Source organism: Sesamum indicum, linkage group LG3 (assembly GCF_026168435.1).
Source record: "Sesamum indicum cultivar Baizhima isolate 11 linkage group LG3, ASM2616843v1, whole genome shotgun sequence".
In the NCBI taxonomy this organism is placed as follows: domain Eukaryota; kingdom Viridiplantae; phylum Streptophyta; class Magnoliopsida; order Lamiales; family Pedaliaceae; genus Sesamum; species Sesamum indicum.
In genome coordinates, this window is record NC_142659.1 from 19,987,345 (window position 1) to 20,005,706 (window position 18,362).

The window sequence follows — 18,362 nt, forward strand, 5'->3', positions numbered from 1 at the left end:
TTAAATTCTCCTAAAATAACACTATATTTTAAAAATTATCATCCATATTAAATATATAAGAAATAATCTACAGTGTTTATTTTTAAAGCTTTTATTTTATTTATTTCTCTTTCAAAAGTCATGCTTTCAAGAAAATGTTTTTATTCAATATTTTTTAATTTATTGAGGATAGTAAATTTAATTACCTACTTTTTTTATTTTCAATGTTAAAATAAACTTTAATTTTTTATTAGTAGGTCACTCACATAACTAACAATCTTATTTAAATTAAAAGTCTCTCATTTTCTAAGTTATGCATTATTCTATTGTATATGAAATTAATATAATTGGACAATCTTTCAAATCTTGAATATTGAAATCCTTATTTTTATATTTTAAATCTTTAAAAATTAACTCAGAGATTATTTATAAATATATATATGAATAATGTATTATATGGAAGCAAGAAAATCTGGTAATACAAAACGTGTTGTCTTTCCTTTTCTATAATTGCATTATAAGAAAATTCACCAACCACAATATCTGATCTATTTAAATATCCTGGTCTTGGATCCCATCTTCCTCCCACTCAACAAACCCTAGATTGTCGATCTTCCAAAGGTGAGAATGAGGTGCAGCAGACTCAACGCAACGTGGCTTAGCTAAATTCCGCTTGTGTGAACTCTGCATCCATTGTCAGGTTATTTTCTCTTAATCTCCATTTCTCCTTAGAAAATTCCGTTAAACTCGCTCGATCATTTTCTGTGCTTCACAATTGCGATAAATTTCTGTTTTTTTGTTTCAATGGGCGACTTGAGGTGTATATTATTTCCTTAAATCTTAGCTTTGGTTCGAGAATCACCCATGCGAGCGGTTGGGCTGGCAATGACCGTTTCTCAATCCGATGCAATACTCTGTGTGCTTTTCATATTTCGAGTATGTGAGGCTGAAGGGTGGAGATTATGCTGAAAAATAAATTATTTATTAACCTTCTATCCAGCAATTACCTTGTTCCGAGAATATACATTTTGTTGAAAGAAAACGCATTGTTTGCTAGGGGTTCGGGGAAATTTTTAGATGTATGGAATGTGACTATGTGAATAATGAAAAAGGATTATTCTTTTGAAGATATAAATAGTATAATACCTTATCAAGATAATAATGTTAATGAAAAAGAATGATCCGAAACTAATTAGGTCCAAAAATTTGATCTTGCATGAGGCCTATTGGGAGAAATTCAAAGTACTAATGAAAAAATGGAAAATGGAAAATGGAAAATGAATTGGTTTTGACACGGGTAATTATCTAACTTTTAACATTTAATGTCTGCTACTTTTCCTAAAACAATTAGAAATGTCAGTTAAGTTTTCTGGAAAAAAAAGTGAGGAAGTATTCATATAGGCTTTTATGTCTACCCTTCTGAGGCATGATGTTTTGATCTATAACTTTACACAGTTGTCTAATAGGAATTTTTTTTATAGCATGAATAAAAAAATTCTCATGTTTAGCTGCACATCATTTTTGCCTATGAAAGCATTAAGGTGGACAGAAGTATCATATAGGTCAGATTATAGCAATGGTTAATAGTTTTGAAGGTTTGGTATTGTATGTTCCATGATCTAATGATCCTAATCTTTCCATTTTTGATAGAAATATCAGCCTACATATTTGTTTTTAAGGCTTTATCGAATGTTGTTGTGGAAACTACACTAGGAAAGTCATGGAGACGGGTGAATGAGTTTGGTGAAGGCCCCTGATGAAACCTTGAAAAGATGAAATTATAAGATTCTTAGAGTTACTACATAATCAAATGTGTCAAATGTCAAATACTATGTTTAAATTTATACTTCCTTATTGTTTACTCTGCATCTTTGTCAAAGTATTAAATTTTAAATGACCATACATATTAGAATTAATTAAAATCTTGCAAGGAAGCATTATTCTTCCTTCCTTTCTTTTACTATTTCGTTGCATATCTCAAGTTATAAAACCGTACAATATGCTCAGTTCATCTCTAGAAGTAACAACTAATTTAAAACCTAAAAGTTGGAGCAAGGAGTTTGACATGCAATATTACCTAATATAACTAAAATGGGAATTTATTAAGTCTCTACATCTGGAGTAGTCCAGATTTTGCTTTCATGCAAATCCTTTATTTTCTTCTCTTTTTACTTATAAATTTACAAAATAATCCAAAACTAGGAAACATGAAAGATATAAGAAAGAGAAGAGAACACAAAATAAGAACTAAACTTGTGTAGCAAATGAGCAAGCGAAATGAGAACGATAAAATTAACCAAATATCAGTCCTTTTAGTTGATCACATATACATACATGATACAAAACCATGATGCCTGTGAGAACTTTTTGCTGCTTTATTGTTCAAATCTTTTAAGTTAAACTTCTTGGACATATTCGTGAACATATCTGGTCCATCAAAGTGGTGGTGAAAACTGAAAATGACCAGACACAATAATCCAATGACCATTGATGGACCAGGTGCGTGTACTTGGTCCATGGGAAATTGAGTGTATAATATTAGATGATATCAAACACTAAAATATTTTTCATACAAAAAGATATATAAAACTAAAGTATGTGCAAAGTGATATAGCAACCTTCCTAAAATTCCAAATGAATGAAGAACTTTAAAAATTAGCTTAATATTTTTCAAATGATGAATGCAGCATGTATACTACAGAAATGGAAAGACAAACTCAATGAGAATGTATTAAGATTAAATGGCTGTGGGAATCAACAAATAACTGAACCAACTAAATTCCTTTAGATATAGAATAGGAAAAGTTAAAGTATTAGGCTAACAACAAAATATATAAAATCAGAAAGGTAAGTACAGAGACAGAGAGGAAACCAAAGCTTAAAAATCATAAAATCATACATAAAATAGCTTCTAGAACATCTTGAAAGCAAAATGCTAATTTAAAACTACACAAACCAAAAACATGATTATTCCACATGAAAATAAGATAAATATTATTGACTAAATCATCTAAACATATTTTGGATTTCATGAAGATGAATATGTCTGTTATTACCTGACATATAAAAATGTTTAAGTTACATGGCACAACCTGACATATAAATATGTTTAATTTACATGGCACAACCTGACATATAAAAATGTTTAATTTACATGGCACAACCTGACATATAAAAATGTTTAATTTACATGGCACAACGGAGTCCAACAGGGCCATGCAAGTGTCTGCATACATGGCGCTTGCATGGGGCATATAATTTATGTATATTAAATATGCATACATGTAAATGCACGGCTATGTCTGACTCTTTGTGTATTGATGGCAGAAGGAGAAGTAGGGCAAGTGGATATTTCCTAGATTGTGGAGTAGTGGAAAAGGGAGGTCAGACTATACGACAAGAATTTGGCCTTTTTCTTTCCTGTGGAGCCATATCTTGAAATTTTTGAAAGTTGTAAGAAAAGGTAAGTCATTATTAATAAAAGTCATATACACTCAGAACTCAGAAGCATAGTTGAATCAATGGGCTGTCTGGTGTAAGATTTTTCCTGAAAATAGAAGTATTGTCTGCTGTTTTAGGTGTGCATAACTTGTGTTTTTGTGATCTTTTGTTGCTTGATCTTAATCAGGCAGTTGTAAAGAGAGGAAGATATGTTGGGAGTTTTAAGGCGAAAAGTAGCCTGCAAAGCCAATGCTTCGGTGGGATTTTCCATTTCTGTTAGTTCATTAATTTGATTGGTCACTCTCCTTGATTTGAGTATCAGAGTAGTAACCATTTTTGTTTTTACCTTTGTCTTGAAAAGGCTTTGGAGCAAGGAATCCGAGTTGCTGCATCACGGGCTTTTTCTTCCTCAGGAAAGGAGGTACTTGCTTTCTGCGTTTAGTTGGAAATTATTTCTTTGATGAAACCATGTGTTTGGGTGATGGGAAAGTGGTTGATACTGCTAAAAACGATGGAAAATTTCTTTCTGAGATCTTTGGACTTAGTGTTGCATGCATATATTTTGAAGTTTCAGTATTAGTGGAAATTTTCCTTGTTGATGTTAAATTATCATAATCTAATTCTAATTCCAAGTTGGTCTCCAGTTTAAGCATATGCAAATAGTGTAAGTATGTTGTGCGGTAATCTTTTATGATTGTTTTCAGTTGTTCAGGGATTTTGATATATGTAAAAATAAATATGGTGAATGATTTTATTGCCATTTCTTACAGATGACCGTGCGTGAAGCTTTAAATTCAGCACTTGATGAAGAGATGTCTGCTGATCCCAAAGTCTTCATAATGGGTGAAGAGGTATCATAGAAGTTTTGATTGTGTTTATGAGAAGAAAAGACGATTTTCTGTTGTTTCTTATGGGTTCTTTGTGAGTTATATATACTATGTTGACTAATTATTACTGTAATACAGGTTGGTGAGTATCAGGGTGCGTATAAGGTGATGACCAGTTCAATTATGACCTCAGTCTTTATTTAGAAATTACTCTGTGTCATTAACAAGTTTTTGTTTTACTATATTTTAGATCTCCAAAGGGCTTCTGGAGAAGTATGGTCCAGAGAGGGTGCTCGATACACCCATCACCGAGGTTGACTTTTGTTCCTTTTCACATGAATTATTTGAATTTAGTCAAAGTGGAAGAGTCATTCTCAACCAAGTACTTTGTTCAGGCTGGATTTGCTGGAATTGGAGTTGGTGCAGCATATTATGGTCTAAGACCTGTAATTGAGTTTATGACATTTAACTTCTCAATGCAGGTAGAATTCTTCACTTTGCACCATGTTGCTTTTCATGGATTTATATTTTCCGAGCCTCCTTTCATATTGCATCAATTCTTTTTGAAGTTCCAGCTTTACATTTCAATACCTTGATGATGCCATACTTGTGTTTTGTTGCATCTATTCCACCTTAGCAGCTCTGAGCTATTTATTTTGTATTAAGATGGTCAAAAGCTTAAATGAAACCTTGTTTGGGCCGGGGAATATAAACACTCTTGTGTTAATCTTTTGGTTATGCTGTTTGTTACTCATAATAATGTCAACTTACAAATGTTGTACATACTACGAAGAGAATTATTTCAAATGTTTATCTTGCCTAAAAGCCTATGCTGTTCTGAAATGATTTTGTGGAGTCTGAGTACACTTGTCAACCATGTTGTAGGGTTGAAGAACCCAGGCTTCATTGTGTATTGTAACATTTTTTTCATGTTGGCTTCCATTTTTGGACAAACATAAAGACAAAGCGCCTAGCTGCATAGTCTTGCTGTGAAAATCTGGAGATGGATTGCAGTTTCATCAGCTGTCAATGTCCAATTCATCAGCAAGATCAAGATGCAAAACTTGAAGAGTTCATTGTGAAATTTCGTTGTGGTTCAGTGAAAAACTTTTGATGCATTTAAATGTTAGCAATAGCTTTGCAAAAATCCAATTAACACGAACAGTTTCATGAGCATGCTTTAATACAAACAAAAGATTTTTGGAGGTACTGATGTGTCCTTGCTGCAGGCCATTGATCACATCATCAATTCTGCTGCAAAATCAAATTACATGTCTGCTGGTCAGATATCAGTGCCTATTGTTTTCAGAGGTCCGAATGGTGCTGCTGCTGGTGTTGGTGCTCAACATTCACAGGTATATGTCTTATATAGGGAATTTGAAACTATTCTAAACTCCACTTGTTGATATACCTAATAAGTTCACAATTGAAGCTGATGAGGAGGATTGCTCCTGAAACTCATATATTTAGCTAGGCAACATCGTAGCCCCAATTTGGTAATTTGATCATGATTCTAATCCATAAGGTGGATCAGGTCTGAAGCAGAGATCAAGAGCAAATTGGACTGTTTTTTTTTTTTTAAATAAATTTTTCTTATGTGAGGAGATTGCTGCAAGCAGGAAAGCATAAGCACAACATTTCGAACATATGAAGATTGCCTCCACCTTGCATAGGATATCATGTTCGCTCTTTTTACCAATAAGAAAAGTAAACCCATCTTCCAAAATGACCCATTTGTTTGTTACTAACTAGAGTATATAGAAAATTAATTTGTTTAAATTCTAGATTCTACTTAGATTATCTTTTCCAATGGAGATTATTAATAGCCACATTATTAACTCTTAAATTACAGGATTTTTATGTAAGTTTATTTTTGGGTTGGAACAAAGCTTTAACTGAGCCCCCACCTTCCAACTCAAAGATCCATTTTCATGTTGTATTATGATATAAATATTTTAATTTGATATCATTAAATTAAGTTTTTAGAGGAGAAATGAGTATTTCAGGTTAAATTATTCAACTTAAGGTTCTGTGAAGATTTATGGACAAGTAAAATGTGGAATCCGGACATCCTTTGCATAATTGAGAGTTCCATTTCTTGGAGGAGCATCTAGTTTACATGGTCCAATTTTAATTTAGGTGATGTTGGTTCTCTTTGGTTTAAAGAATTCTTCCAAGTTTTCCTTGAAGTAATATTATAATGGAGTAAGAATTATTTTGATACTAGCATTATTATCAAATTAATACATGAATTTTTGCAAATGATTGAATTGATACCCGAGTTTCTTCATAAATATCAAATTGGTCATGAGTTTTTTGCAAATATTTGGATTGATACTTGAGTTTCTCCATAATTGTCGAATAGATACCTATTTCTATCTTAAAATATTTTGTAAAGACAAAAATATCCTTTAATCTAAAGTTAGTTTTTCTTTTTTCCCATTCGATTCAAAATTAGTCTTAAGTATTTTTTGACCTTTATTAAAAACTCAAGTATCAATTAGGGCATTTATAAAAACTCATGTATCCATTTGACATTTATGAAGAAACTTGGGTATCAATTCGATCATTTGCAAAAACTCATGTATCAATTTGATAATAATGCTAAAACTCAGGTATTAAAATAATTTTTACTCTATCATAACGTGACCTAATCCAAATTGAACTAGCAAACTGAAAATATAGATGATGTAAACACTTCCGCTTATGAAGAGGAAATACTTGCTATGTTGGGGAACTATGAAATCTGAAAATAAACACATTTTATTAGTCAACTTCTTGTTTCCCTACTTCCCTGATCAACCATGAAAGAGTCATTCTTCCTGTCCAAATTCTTTACTTCATTCTGCATAACAATGCGATGGGTGTAAGAGTGCACAACTTCCAATATACTGCATTGGTGCTTATGAAGAGGGAACACTTGCTATGTTGGGGAACTTGAAATCTGAAAATAAACACACTTTATTTAGTCAACTTCTCGTTTCCCTACCCCTGATCAACCATGAACGAGACATTCTTCCTCTCCAAATTCTTCATGTCTTCTGCACAACATGATAGGTGTAAGAACTTCCAATAAACTGCATTGGTGCTTAATGCTCCAGTTCAAATGATTTGCCTTCACTCTCTCTTCTGACAGAGTAAGTTGAAACTTTGGACTCACTTATGCAGTCATGCTATCTGCTACAGACCACATTTCCCTGATGAGTTTGATAAATAGCCGCTTTGCGGCAATTTCTAGCGGAGTCTATGACCTCCTCTAGTGATTCCATTATCAGCTTTAATTGTCACATTTTCAAAGAATGCTAATGTTCCTTTTCTTCACAATTATGAGGAGCACAATTAAATGGACACCGTCCTTATTTATTACTCAGATAAATAGATTTTGTTGTAGCTCATTAGTCTATAGGTCTTAAATGGTCAGGCATGAGCTGAATTCACAGGAACAACACATGTCCATACACTTTCAAGTGAATTCCAAAATCCCCTACCGTGCTTTTGGTCCTTTTTTTTTGCTGCTAGAAAGTAGACTAGCTAAGATCTGTCGTATACCATAACATGGTTTTGGTCAGGTTGACTATAAAAGTTATTTAGAGTAGTTAACTTGTCTCATTCCATTGAAGGAGAGTTTATGCTAGAACGACTGTTAGGAATTGCAGACTCTCTTTCAAAATTTGATGAAATATCAACTAATAACTGAAACTGTTACATGGAGTGAATCGGCAATTTCCCTGCTTGTAAGAAGGAAATTGGCTGATGTTTTACCCGGTTTTTACCATATACCAGCATTCTTAGCAATGTGAACTGAGTTACTATTGGTTGCAGTGCTATGCAGCATGGTATGGATCATGTCCGGGATTAAAGGTATTGGCTCCATATTCTTCAGAAGATGCTCGTGGCCTGCTTAAAGCTGCAATAAGGGATCCAGATCCTGTTGTCTTCCTTGAAAATGAATTACTGTTAGTATTAATTTGGTAGTTTCCATTTTGGTATTATTCTGATTTTTTTAATTTCAGTTGGCAATTAAATTTTTTTACACAGATATGGTGAATCGTTCCCTGTTTCAGCTGAAGCTCTTGATTCCAGTTTCTGTCTTCCTATTGGGAAAGCTAAGGTACAAGCTTTCCCATCTAGTGTATGCTATGCTTTCTATTTGCATCTAAATGTTTTATTGATCTCTGGTTCATCAATTCTTGTGGCAGATAGAACGTGAAGGAAAGGATGTAACTATCACTGCTTTCTCAAAGATGGTTGGCTATGCTCTTCAGGTGCCATTTTATTTGTGAAGAAATTGAGATTAATGTTTTAGTTTATGACATTCTGCCATTTTTCTAGAGTTTCATCATATGTTGTTAACTGCAAAGTTTCATTTGTTTTCTGACTTATGAAAAATGAAACTGCAAGGATATTTAGTCTTGTCTTATTCATGACTGCACTTAGAGCTGAAACACCAGTCCTTTTTCCAATATCTTCAATACTATTTGCTATGGCGTCCATGTTAAGTTCATAAACTGTCAAACAATTTCTAGATGCAGCCTTTTGTCAAAGAATTCACTTGGGTGACCAAAATTTTCCATTTTTGTGCTAACTTCCCAACTTCTATGGCGACAAATACTCAGAGGAGCATTATTTGTTGAATACTTTTTGAATGGTTAATTTGGTTATATACTCTACCCAACTAGGTCAATGTACATACCTCGAACCAACTAATGTTATGTGCAAATTTGCAATCTTGCTGTTCTAACGTTGCATCTCCTCATCCAATATACACAGGCTGCTGAGATTCTTGCAAAAGATGGAATCAGTGCTGAGGTAACTTGAAAAATTCAATCATGCATATCATGTATGCATTTAGAGACAAAAAAGGAGTTATCTAATTCTTGGTTTTATTGGGGCTCCTTTTGTCGCAGGTGATAAATCTTCGCTCAATCCGCCCTCTTGATAGATCCACAATAAATGCTTCTGTTAGGAAAACCAATAGGCTTGTGACTCTTGAAGAAGGATTTCCGCAACATGGCGTTGGGGCTGAGATCTGGTTGCCTTCTCGACTCTCTCTCTCTTTCCCCCCTAGAAATTAGCTATACCTCTGTTTTCATCATTTATGCTTATTTTATGACTACTTTTGGACCCTTCAGTGCATCTGTTCTTGAGGATAGCTTTGAGTATCTCGATGCAGCTGTTGAGAGGATTGCTGGGGCTGATGTTCCCATGCCCTACGCCGCAAATCTGGAGAGGATGGCTGTCCCACAAGTTTGTCCCTAATTCTTTTTCATCTTGTCCTTTGAATAATTGCTTGCCTTTTAAAGATGTTACCATCAGTATAATTGCTGTTACGGTTGCAAATGTTAGATTACTATGCTTCAAAATCATGTGTAACAAAAAGCATTTCTCAACTAGAGTATGCCATGAAAAATTGCTGTGAAAATATGTTTTTTTTTTCTTTTTTTTTTTTGGGGGTACATTCTGTGCGTAAGGCTCAAGTGCCTAATATTTAGATAAGATGTTTCGATCAATAATCTAAGGAGCTGCTGAAGGTGTCTGCTCGTCTGGTCTCAACCATGCTTGATATTTGCTAGTATTCTTTACCTCATCCTCCATGTGTATGCTCTGTCTGTGGACTGAGTTGACACTTTGTGCACCCTTTCATGCATGCAAAATCATTGATATATCACCTCTCTCTCCATTTCAAGATTGTATTTCCTCTGCGATGAGGTTTGCTTCTTCCATATTTCTTGTACCATCAGAATGCATGATCTTTAAAGTAAAATCGAAATCTGAAAGAGGAAGAGGATTAATATGCCACTCTATATGGTGCTTGGTCCATTTCTGAATTAGGATAGGCCTCATTGTGCCTACAAAATTGACATCTCAGTGTAAATGTAACACACTCTGCCTTTTGATTAAGTTATGTCTGGTCCTTGGATATTTTGCATTTGTTATTCTTAAAATTGAAAAGTTTTCACTTACCAACTATCTCATCCCGGTTCTATTTGTCAGGTTGATGACATTGTTCGGGCAGCAAAGAGGGCCTGTTACAGATCAAGTTCATTGGCTGCAAGTGCTTAATCTTGCCCAAATAAAGGCTTCTTTTGTTCCTATACATTCTTTTGTCTTAATTATGCTTTAAACGCCACTGTGGTGTGTACTTCTTGCCACCCTTTCTTGTAATAAGTTAGGATGCTCCTCAGAATGCAAGAGTTAACAAGTTTACTCTTCGCCCATTTCACATGAACAAGAAACTCAGGAAAGGAAATAAGGCTGACATCTGTTTCCGTTTTTGCGCCAATTACAGAGCATGTTAATCATGTAAATGAGAACTGGTTTGGAGAAGCTGTGTTACCGGTTCAAATGCTGCTCGTTGTTCAAGTTTATTTGTGATTCCATCTGATTTAACTGCAGTGTGTGACAAAAGATTTAACTGGAAATGAGTCCAATGTAAACAGGATAACCGATCATTGTCATCACCAACAGAAACCCAATTGCTTCATAAACTCTTAATGATCATATGGAGTTGTATCTGGAAATTATATTTTGTGTATTGTCGCACCTGCACATTACAGGTTCGATCTTCTATAAGTTTTTTAGACACTATTTTGGTGAGACGAGCAGAGATATCAATCAACTTGTCAACTGAATTCCCAAAAGACCAAAGGAATGGGTTGCTCTTGCCAGTCGCGAGATATCACACCTTTCGGGTTAACTGATCTTACGCACTTCAAACCAATTTTGTTTGAGAAAATTATAATTTCATTAGAAAATATAGGATGATTTGCAATATTATTTTATGTTTTTGAAAATAGCCAATATTATGCTCACATTTTATGAAAATGATGCAAGGATAGTATGACGTTATAGAAAGATGTTGCAAATTTATTATAATGGGATCAATCTTACAATATTTTTCTAAGTGTAGAACTAATTTAATTATTTTAAGAAGTATGAGATTGATATTGCGAATTATCCTGTGTATTGGAATCAAAATTGTAATTTTCTCAATTGTTTTTTATGAAAATCGGAACCTAGTTCAGTGCATGGATTTTTTTTATGCAATAAGTGAGTTCAGTAACAATCATACTGGGACCACTAACAATCATATTAAACAAATAAGTCAGCACGACAGATTATTGTTGTTGTGTCCATTTCAAAATGCAATACTCATGTTATTTTACTAAATTTATATGTATATACACATCACATTAATTTCTTAAACATATCACTTTATAGAAACAACTTATTGAGACTTGAATTCAAACTTGTAGTAAATTTTGTTTGCCAACAAAATATAAAGCAATCATATTTCAATTAATCTTCATATGTCCTACACTGTCCGCAAAGAACAAAGCCAGACATATTAAAAACATCTAAGTGCACTCATATCTTTATTTCTCTCTCTATATTTGAACAACACTACATTTTATTACAGTTTATTACAGAAAACCTAAGGGACAAATTTTAGCCATTAGAACAAATAGATCTCAATTATCCATTAAAAGTGAGAAAGTAGTATAAATAGGTCTTGGAACCCTCATCTGTAACCATCCATTCCAGAAGCTGTATGAAACACTCTTACTGTAATATAAACTTTCTTGATGTTTTTTGTACTTATTCTCTCATTCGAACTACTTGTTATCTTTGTTTACCAAAACTATTGCTTAAACTAGCAAAAAGAAGTTGAAGCTGAATTGTGCAAGGGTCATGAGAAAGTAATGCACGTGTAAAAGTCCAAACTCATTTACACATTGTATGTAGACGATGAGCTTCAACATATTAAAAAGTCAAATTACGATTGATGTTGATTTCGATGAAAAATATGATGGTTTACTTGGATGGCATGATTGTAGTAACACTATCACTCACTTGTAAGAAAAATAGAAAGAGAAGATGATGTGATGAAGATTAGTCAAAACTTCCATGGGATCAGTTATCCAGTTTTCAGTTGAACATATACACAATGAGTTTTTTAATTCTTCTATGAACGATGTAAAAACGCGCCATCACAACCAGCACCAGAGTTGAAGGATCACCATCTTTATTGAGGCGGAGCCCAATTTCCGTGCTTAAAATCGTTGTAGAAGTTGGACTTTTTCGAAACAACAAAGAACACTGCAAGGAACAAAAAGGGTGGTGGACAAATAAAGAAATCAATTTGAATTCTCTTAACCGCATGAATCAAGAAATACAAATTATCTAGCCAAAAAATGGACAAACCGGGAATTCCAGGTATGATGATATTCGGACTTTTCAGGATGTCATGAAGTGTTCTCTTCTCATTCACCCGGATCCATTTGGGACCATTACCTGAAAATAATCATTGAAAGATTAACATTTCTAAAAATTTATAACATGGAAGGATACAACTTTTAAACTTGACATGTTTGTACACATATGCACAACTTATTTCATAACATGAAAGCAAGGGCAAATTAATGCCCTCAAAACCAAGTAGTACGGTCAGTTCTAATTTACTTCTTGCTTTCAATGAACAGTCAAAATAAAAAGTTTCTAAAGTCCATCCAGAAATACTTATCTCAAGATTTCACCTCCAACTCATGGGATTGGTTGGCCAGTTACTCAAAGTCACATCAGCAAAACTAGTGTGGGAACAAATAGCAACAAGGATTAACGACTTTGTTTTGGTAAAGTTAGAATTAAAATTTAGGGTTTGTTTCAAGTTCCTTTTTCTTTCATAAAGTAAATTTTTATTTGAATATTTCGTTAGGACTCGTGTGCGGTCTATTTACCCGAATCCTCATTGTCATTTTACACTAGTTAGGTCTAGTTCGATTATGGTTATCTAGATTCTTTGCCTATTGATTCTATATGGCAGCCAAAAGAGGACTCGAAAATTGATTCAATCATAGGTAGATCAAAATCTCTTCTATTTGAGTAATGATGCCTTTCCATTTCCATCCTCACTGCACAACAAGTTCCAGTTCACGATAAAGACAGTACAGAAGACAAAGTGGTTTGAGTGAGAATTATGTCAAAAGAATCGGAGTTTACTTTGTGTTTGTGCTTAGCTATAAGTGGAAACTCTTGCATAATGAGGATATAAATGGAATGACTCAATACCCAAGCAAGGAAATGACATGTAGAACAATTGATTTTAGAGTCGATTTTATTAAATAACAAATTACAATGGATACGGGGAACTTTTACTGTGTCTGCTGCCAGTAAAGTCTAGAGCTCCGATATATTAGGGGGTGAAATCATCTAGGTACATGCAAAAATGTAGAAACTTCATAAAGACCATTATTCTTCTTTACTTAATCACTACATATGCAGAAACTTGGTAAAACACTTATAACAGATGATTGGTAATGACTTCCACACAATTTGGTTAACCAAACTCACGCTCTTGAGCTCAGAAGATAGCACATGAATTTGCATAGTTATAGCTAGATTAATGTACTCAAGTATGAATATTCAGTTTTGACTCTATCGTGTTGTGTGTTGTTCCCGAGAATGGTAAGGCATTGGATTTAAAGGGTTATGAGAATCTAGAAACATACCGCTTGAAACAGAACTATGAGCAGCATCAGTTTCTTCAACACCAAACTTTTCCAGATGAGAAGCAGCTGTCCCTTCTAAGAGATAAGAAAGAATTTCTTTCTTGGACAAACAAACTCCAGAATCAGCCTGTTGAATCTAGATTTTAGCGTCCAGTGTATAAAAATGTGGAAGATACTTATGATGCTAATAATGATCCTCAAAGGATGTTAAAATGAGAAGAAGAAACTAAACTAGATCGAGTCAGTGCTAAAAGCTCCATTATAATATGTGATTGGTAGCCTTTTACAATGCTCATTTAATAACTCTAATTTCTCTTTAATATACTACAATAAAACATGTGGAACCTTCCATTTTTATTGGTATAAACATTACGCGCCAAACAATAAAAAAGCATACAGATGTAAGAATTAATGAAAAGAATGAAGGTTGCAAATATCTATACCTAAGTTTTCAGGATCACATAAATTTTACAAGAATGTTAATATCTGTATAGTGATCTTCCAACACAGCTTCTGACAGTATCATAAAGCCTCTGGTTAGGTTTTATCAGGTAACAAGTTGATCACATAGCAAACATCTGATAAAGATTCTGATGAAGATTGATTGGCATTTCCGGGTCCTAATACAAAAAATGTTTGCCAATACTTGGTATTTCCAAGCACAATCAATCACATTACAATCAGTACTCAACTTGTCACTTGCGTCAAGATATGGGCAGAATCACATGACAAATGCAAATCCTCTTACCCTGTAACTAGTTGGGTTTGGGCAGATCAGCATACAGTAAACCTCAACATAGTACAACTTGAAATTGGGGCTGAACTTGGTACGTACAATCTTAAGATTGGATGCATTAATAGAATGATAAGTACAAGTATCATAGTACTCTAAAGAAAAGTGAAAATGTTAAAAGAAGAAAAGAATAAGATCAAGAACATTCTCAAGGGTAAGCAGAAAGTACAGTATTGAACTTTTAGAGGCCTGAATTGTATTAAAGTAAGAGATCATATTGAATTTTTATATGGACTTCTCCCAAGCATGAAAATATAGAATCTTTTACAGTAAAACCTTTCAAATAACTAGGACTCCACCTAGTCAGTTAATAGCATAAAGTAAATTTGAAAAGCCGCCCACCACTTTAATGCTACGCATGTCATCAATAGACAACAGTACTCCTGATTCTAAAAACATCATAAACCTAAACTAAACAAATTCAGAGAAAACAAAGTCAAATTAAAATTGCTCGACTAGATGATTCCAGCGAAACAAGTATAAACAGGGACCAGGCTGGTGGAGTATCATTAATGAGGTAAACGAGCCACAGACTGCACATCCTATTTTGAAAATTTGCAACATTTCGCCCATGACCCACTTTTATAGTCATGTTCTAGGACATCCTCTGAGGCAAAACCCACCTTACCATCTACGATTAAACAATTTGCTCATCGTTTCAATTCATTTGCTCAAAACTTCTTATACCAAACTGTTGACAGCCAGGCCATGTGAGGGATATCCTATTTACATGAACTTCAGATCAATAGTGCACCCTCATGCGGTTATAACTTCAAATTGCAAGCATTGCAAGCTTAGTCATGCAGTAGAAACAGAGCGTTGAACAAGGAAAAGAATCCCCTTTTAGTTGCAAATTTGCCTATTTCCTAACAATTAGAGTAATACTTCCAAAATAGTTCTAAAGCAGGGGCAAAGTTGGGTACAATGTTACTTACTTTCCATGATTTTATTCTTTCTGCCAAGACCAAAGAACATAACTTAGAAGCAATAGATAGTCCTGATGCAATAGATATTTATTTACCTCATAGTACAACTCAATAGCATCACGAGTATATGCATTTTTTGTATCCCACGGCAATGGCGGACTACTCTCTGAGAACATGTTTGGAAGCTAAGGACCACAAAAAGGTGTGCTACAGCAAAACATTGACCAGAAACTATATTCATTTACACCAAATATTAATCAGAATACAATAATAGTGTAAGATGAAATAACAAAGCTTTTGGCAAGGATATCATATCAAGATGACCTGAAAACATGTCCATCTCACAGAAATCCTCAATGATGTCACTGGACATAACCTCTGCATAAAGAAGGAGAACAGGCCAATGAAGAATTTTGTTTTTGTCTAGCATTGGTTTTTTAATTCCAGTGAGCTCCTGATACATTGCCTTCCCAAATGTTATCCGTCTATCCTCAAAGGCAGAGACAAGATCCTGTATGATTTCAACTAGAAAGGTCACAAGCATGTCAAAGATTTGAGCAATCAAGTTTCACCAAACAGTGCCATAAGTTGGAACCTTAGCTGCTGCCACGGCCTTGGAAACTTCAGCTTCACGCTGTTGTTGTTCTGATAATTTTACATCTATTTGCTTAGCTAACTTCTTCAGTTCTTCATTGTCTGGAGACTGCTGAAGGCCTTTGTCACAATACGATTTTGCTTCATCCATCAGATTGAGTGACAATGCTGCTTTGACGGCCCTGTAAAGAGCCTAAATGTCAATAAAAAATGTTAGTAATTGAGTGGAAAGCTATACTCAATATGAAAAAACGAACATGAAAACACAACCTTAACATTTGTTGGAGAAAGTCTGATGGCCTCCTCAGCATCCTGCAGAGCCCGTCTGTAATTTCCCAAGAGCAGATTGACGTGGGCCCTATTGGAATAAAGAATGGAGCTCTCTGAATTGCTTAAGGCCTTCTGGTTAATGGCCCTTGTGTAGCAATCAATGGCGTCAGAATAGTGCTTCTTCCCCATTTTTACATACTCATTTCCCTTTTCCTGAAAAGACACAGAAAACCAAAATAAACTCTTTTTCATTTTATTCTTTGAATGTCCTGAGTTCATTTATCATTTAATTCAGCAGAAAAACTTAGAAAAGAAACATCAAGACTAACAACCAGTAAAACGTTTTATTTTTTTTAAAACAAAAAAATCTTTGTTTCCAGTTTCTTAATTTCTTCTGTACAGAATGCTCGAGCGTATCCAAAGACCGAGTCTTGAACAGAAAACGAACCAGAAGGAAAACGAAAAAGTTAAATTTCCATGCATGAACAACATCTCAAGCAAGAAAGCTGCTTGCAGCCAATAAAGCATCATAAAAGCTTAAGTGAATAATTTTTTCTTAGCGCAAACGAACATACAAAACAATCTAACAAGAACAAAATAGTGAACAAACTAGAAAAAAATAAAGTGAATGAAGAGATTGGAGTGAGGACCTTGAGTTCGATAGCAGCAGATTCTTTGAGAGCAGCTATAGCCTCAAGGTCAACAATTTCTTCGTTGGTTTTGGGCTCCGAACCAGCCTCCATCCATAGAGCCATGGTTTGAATTTGCAGTACGAGGGCACTTGGAGAAGAAAACTCAACAAAATTCAGTCCGATGTTTCTGGAAAATCCAGATACTGAATGAGAAACAGGCCTTGTTGATTTTGACCTGAAATCGCTGTCGAAGTGCGGACTTCGGGCCTTCGGCCCGTTACATTTGAACTAAACTTAATCAGAGTAGGGTTTAGTTTGCAACACACATTTAAGTTTGTTTCCTTTTGTATGTACGGTGACTAACTTTGTTTTAATAAAAAGATAATTCATTGAGTTTTTGATGTAATTATATATAATTTTTTTATAATTTAATATTTTTTTATATTTATTTCAATTTGACAATATATATTTATATTAATTAAAATTTATCGAATTTATTGATACTAATAAAAAATATTAAATAAAAATTCATATTTGTCTGTGATTTACTTATATATTATAGGTCAAGCATATTCTTATAAATCATCACATACTAATATATATGAAGAGTTATATCCTCACCCTTGTAATAACTCAATACTACGTTAATCGAGAGTAAATATAATTTTTTTTAATTTTTGCAAATATCAATAAATTCAGAAAATTTTGACCGATATTGGGATCTAGTAGTTAGATGGAACAAACATTAGGAATACTAGATGTAGTTTCTCAAACTACAGGAGTTTACGTGTAAATATGCCATTTTAGGATAGGACAGTGTAATTATCTTTTTTAAAAATAGAGTGAACCAACGATTGCTTAGCTCAGTTGTCAAGGCGGACGTCGTATCTATAAGTTCAATTCATTAATTCTCACTGGACGTATGAATATTCGTCTCTGTTAATATAAATAAGTTATTATAATTAGTATATATTCAATCTAATTTGAATTCATTGTAATATTGATTTATTGATCAAATCAATTTATTTTTTAATTTATTAATATTTCTCTAAAATTATGTGATCATTGTTTCTGTAAAAAAAAAAAAATAACAAACAAACAAACAATCAAAAGATATATAGTGATTAGAAGTTCAATAGGGTAAATTTAGTCCCTCACATTTGGTTTCGACTTTAAAATAGTTATTATTTTCAATTTATCAAATTAGCTCTCCAAATAGTATATTTTTCATATTATCCTTATAAAATATTTCTTTTATACAAAAAAAATGTGGTCCCTCACACATTAATTTAAAAAAATATAACCATTTTAGTTAAAAGAATTTACCATTTAGCAATTATTTATATTATAACTTAAACAATAAAATGTAAATATAATGATTGTGAATTTGA

At 33.6% G+C, this 18,362-nt stretch overlaps 2 protein-coding genes across 4 annotated transcripts; one reads left to right on the plus strand and one right to left on the minus strand.

Moving 5' to 3' along the window:
• Window positions 1–510: 510 nt before the first annotated feature.
• On the plus strand, window positions 511–10,593 carry MAB1 (Transketolase family protein). The gene is made up of 16 exons (XM_011074814.3): window positions 511–679; window positions 3,307–3,442; window positions 3,608–3,677; window positions 3,782–3,841; window positions 4,191–4,271; window positions 4,386–4,412; window positions 4,498–4,560; window positions 4,643–4,729; window positions 5,477–5,602; window positions 8,070–8,203; window positions 8,286–8,358; window positions 8,447–8,512; window positions 9,018–9,056; window positions 9,155–9,279; window positions 9,380–9,494; window positions 10,242–10,593. Exons 3-16 carry the CDS (start codon window positions 3,630–3,632, stop codon window positions 10,308–10,310), a joined length of 1,113 nt encoding a protein of 370 aa, XP_011073116.1. The 5' UTR covers window positions 511–679; window positions 3,307–3,442; window positions 3,608–3,629; the 3' UTR covers window positions 10,311–10,593.
• A 1,522-nt stretch (window positions 10,594–12,115) lies between these two features.
• TPR2 (Tetratricopeptide repeat (TPR)-like superfamily protein) lies at window positions 12,116–17,294 on the minus strand. Of its 3 annotated transcripts, XM_088878041.1 has the most exons (9): window positions 16,990–17,293; window positions 16,340–16,552; window positions 16,071–16,262; window positions 15,784–15,986; window positions 15,571–15,649; window positions 14,505–14,594; window positions 13,757–13,883; window positions 12,453–12,542; window positions 12,116–12,347 (listed from the first exon to the last, which is right to left on the minus strand). In XM_088878041.1, the coding sequence occupies exons 1-9, from the start codon at window positions 17,092–17,094 to the stop codon at window positions 12,274–12,276; spliced, it is 1,173 nt and encodes a 390-aa protein (XP_088734167.1). In that variant the 5' UTR covers window positions 17,095–17,293; the 3' UTR covers window positions 12,116–12,273. The 3 variants fall into 3 exon arrangements, with proteins under 3 accessions (XP_088734167.1, XP_088734168.1, XP_088734166.1); XM_088878042.1 differs by lacking the exon at window positions 14,505–14,594 and having other exon boundaries at window positions 16,990–17,291; XM_088878040.1 differs by lacking the exon at window positions 14,505–14,594 and having other exon boundaries at window positions 12,116–12,542; window positions 16,990–17,294.
• Window positions 17,295–18,362: the final 1,068 nt, after the last annotated feature.

Excerpts from the sequence above, each read along its gene's own strand:
- MAB1 (XM_011074814.3), top strand. The coding sequence starts at position 3,630 with ATGTTGGGAGTTTTAAGGCGAAAAGTAGCCTGCAAAGCCAATGCTTCG. Across the intron at positions 4,272-4,385 it reads TCTTCATAATGGGTGAAGAG|GTTGGTGAGTATCAGGGTGC; the intron begins GTATCATAGAAG and ends ACTGTAATACAG. Across the intron at positions 8,513-9,017 it reads TGGTTGGCTATGCTCTTCAG|GCTGCTGAGATTCTTGCAAA; the intron begins GTGCCATTTTAT and ends CAATATACACAG.
- TPR2 (XM_088878040.1), bottom strand. The coding sequence starts at position 17,094 with ATGGCTCTATGGATGGAGGCTGGTTCGGAGCCCAAAACCAACGAAGAA. Across the intron at positions 13,884-15,570 it reads CTATTGAGTTGTACTATGAG|GCTGATTCTGGAGTTTGTTT; the intron begins GTAAATAAATAT and ends TAGATTCAACAG. Across the intron at positions 12,543-13,756 it reads TCATAGTTCTGTTTCAAGCG|GTAATGGTCCCAAATGGATC; the intron begins GTATGTTTCTAG and ends GATTATTTTCAG.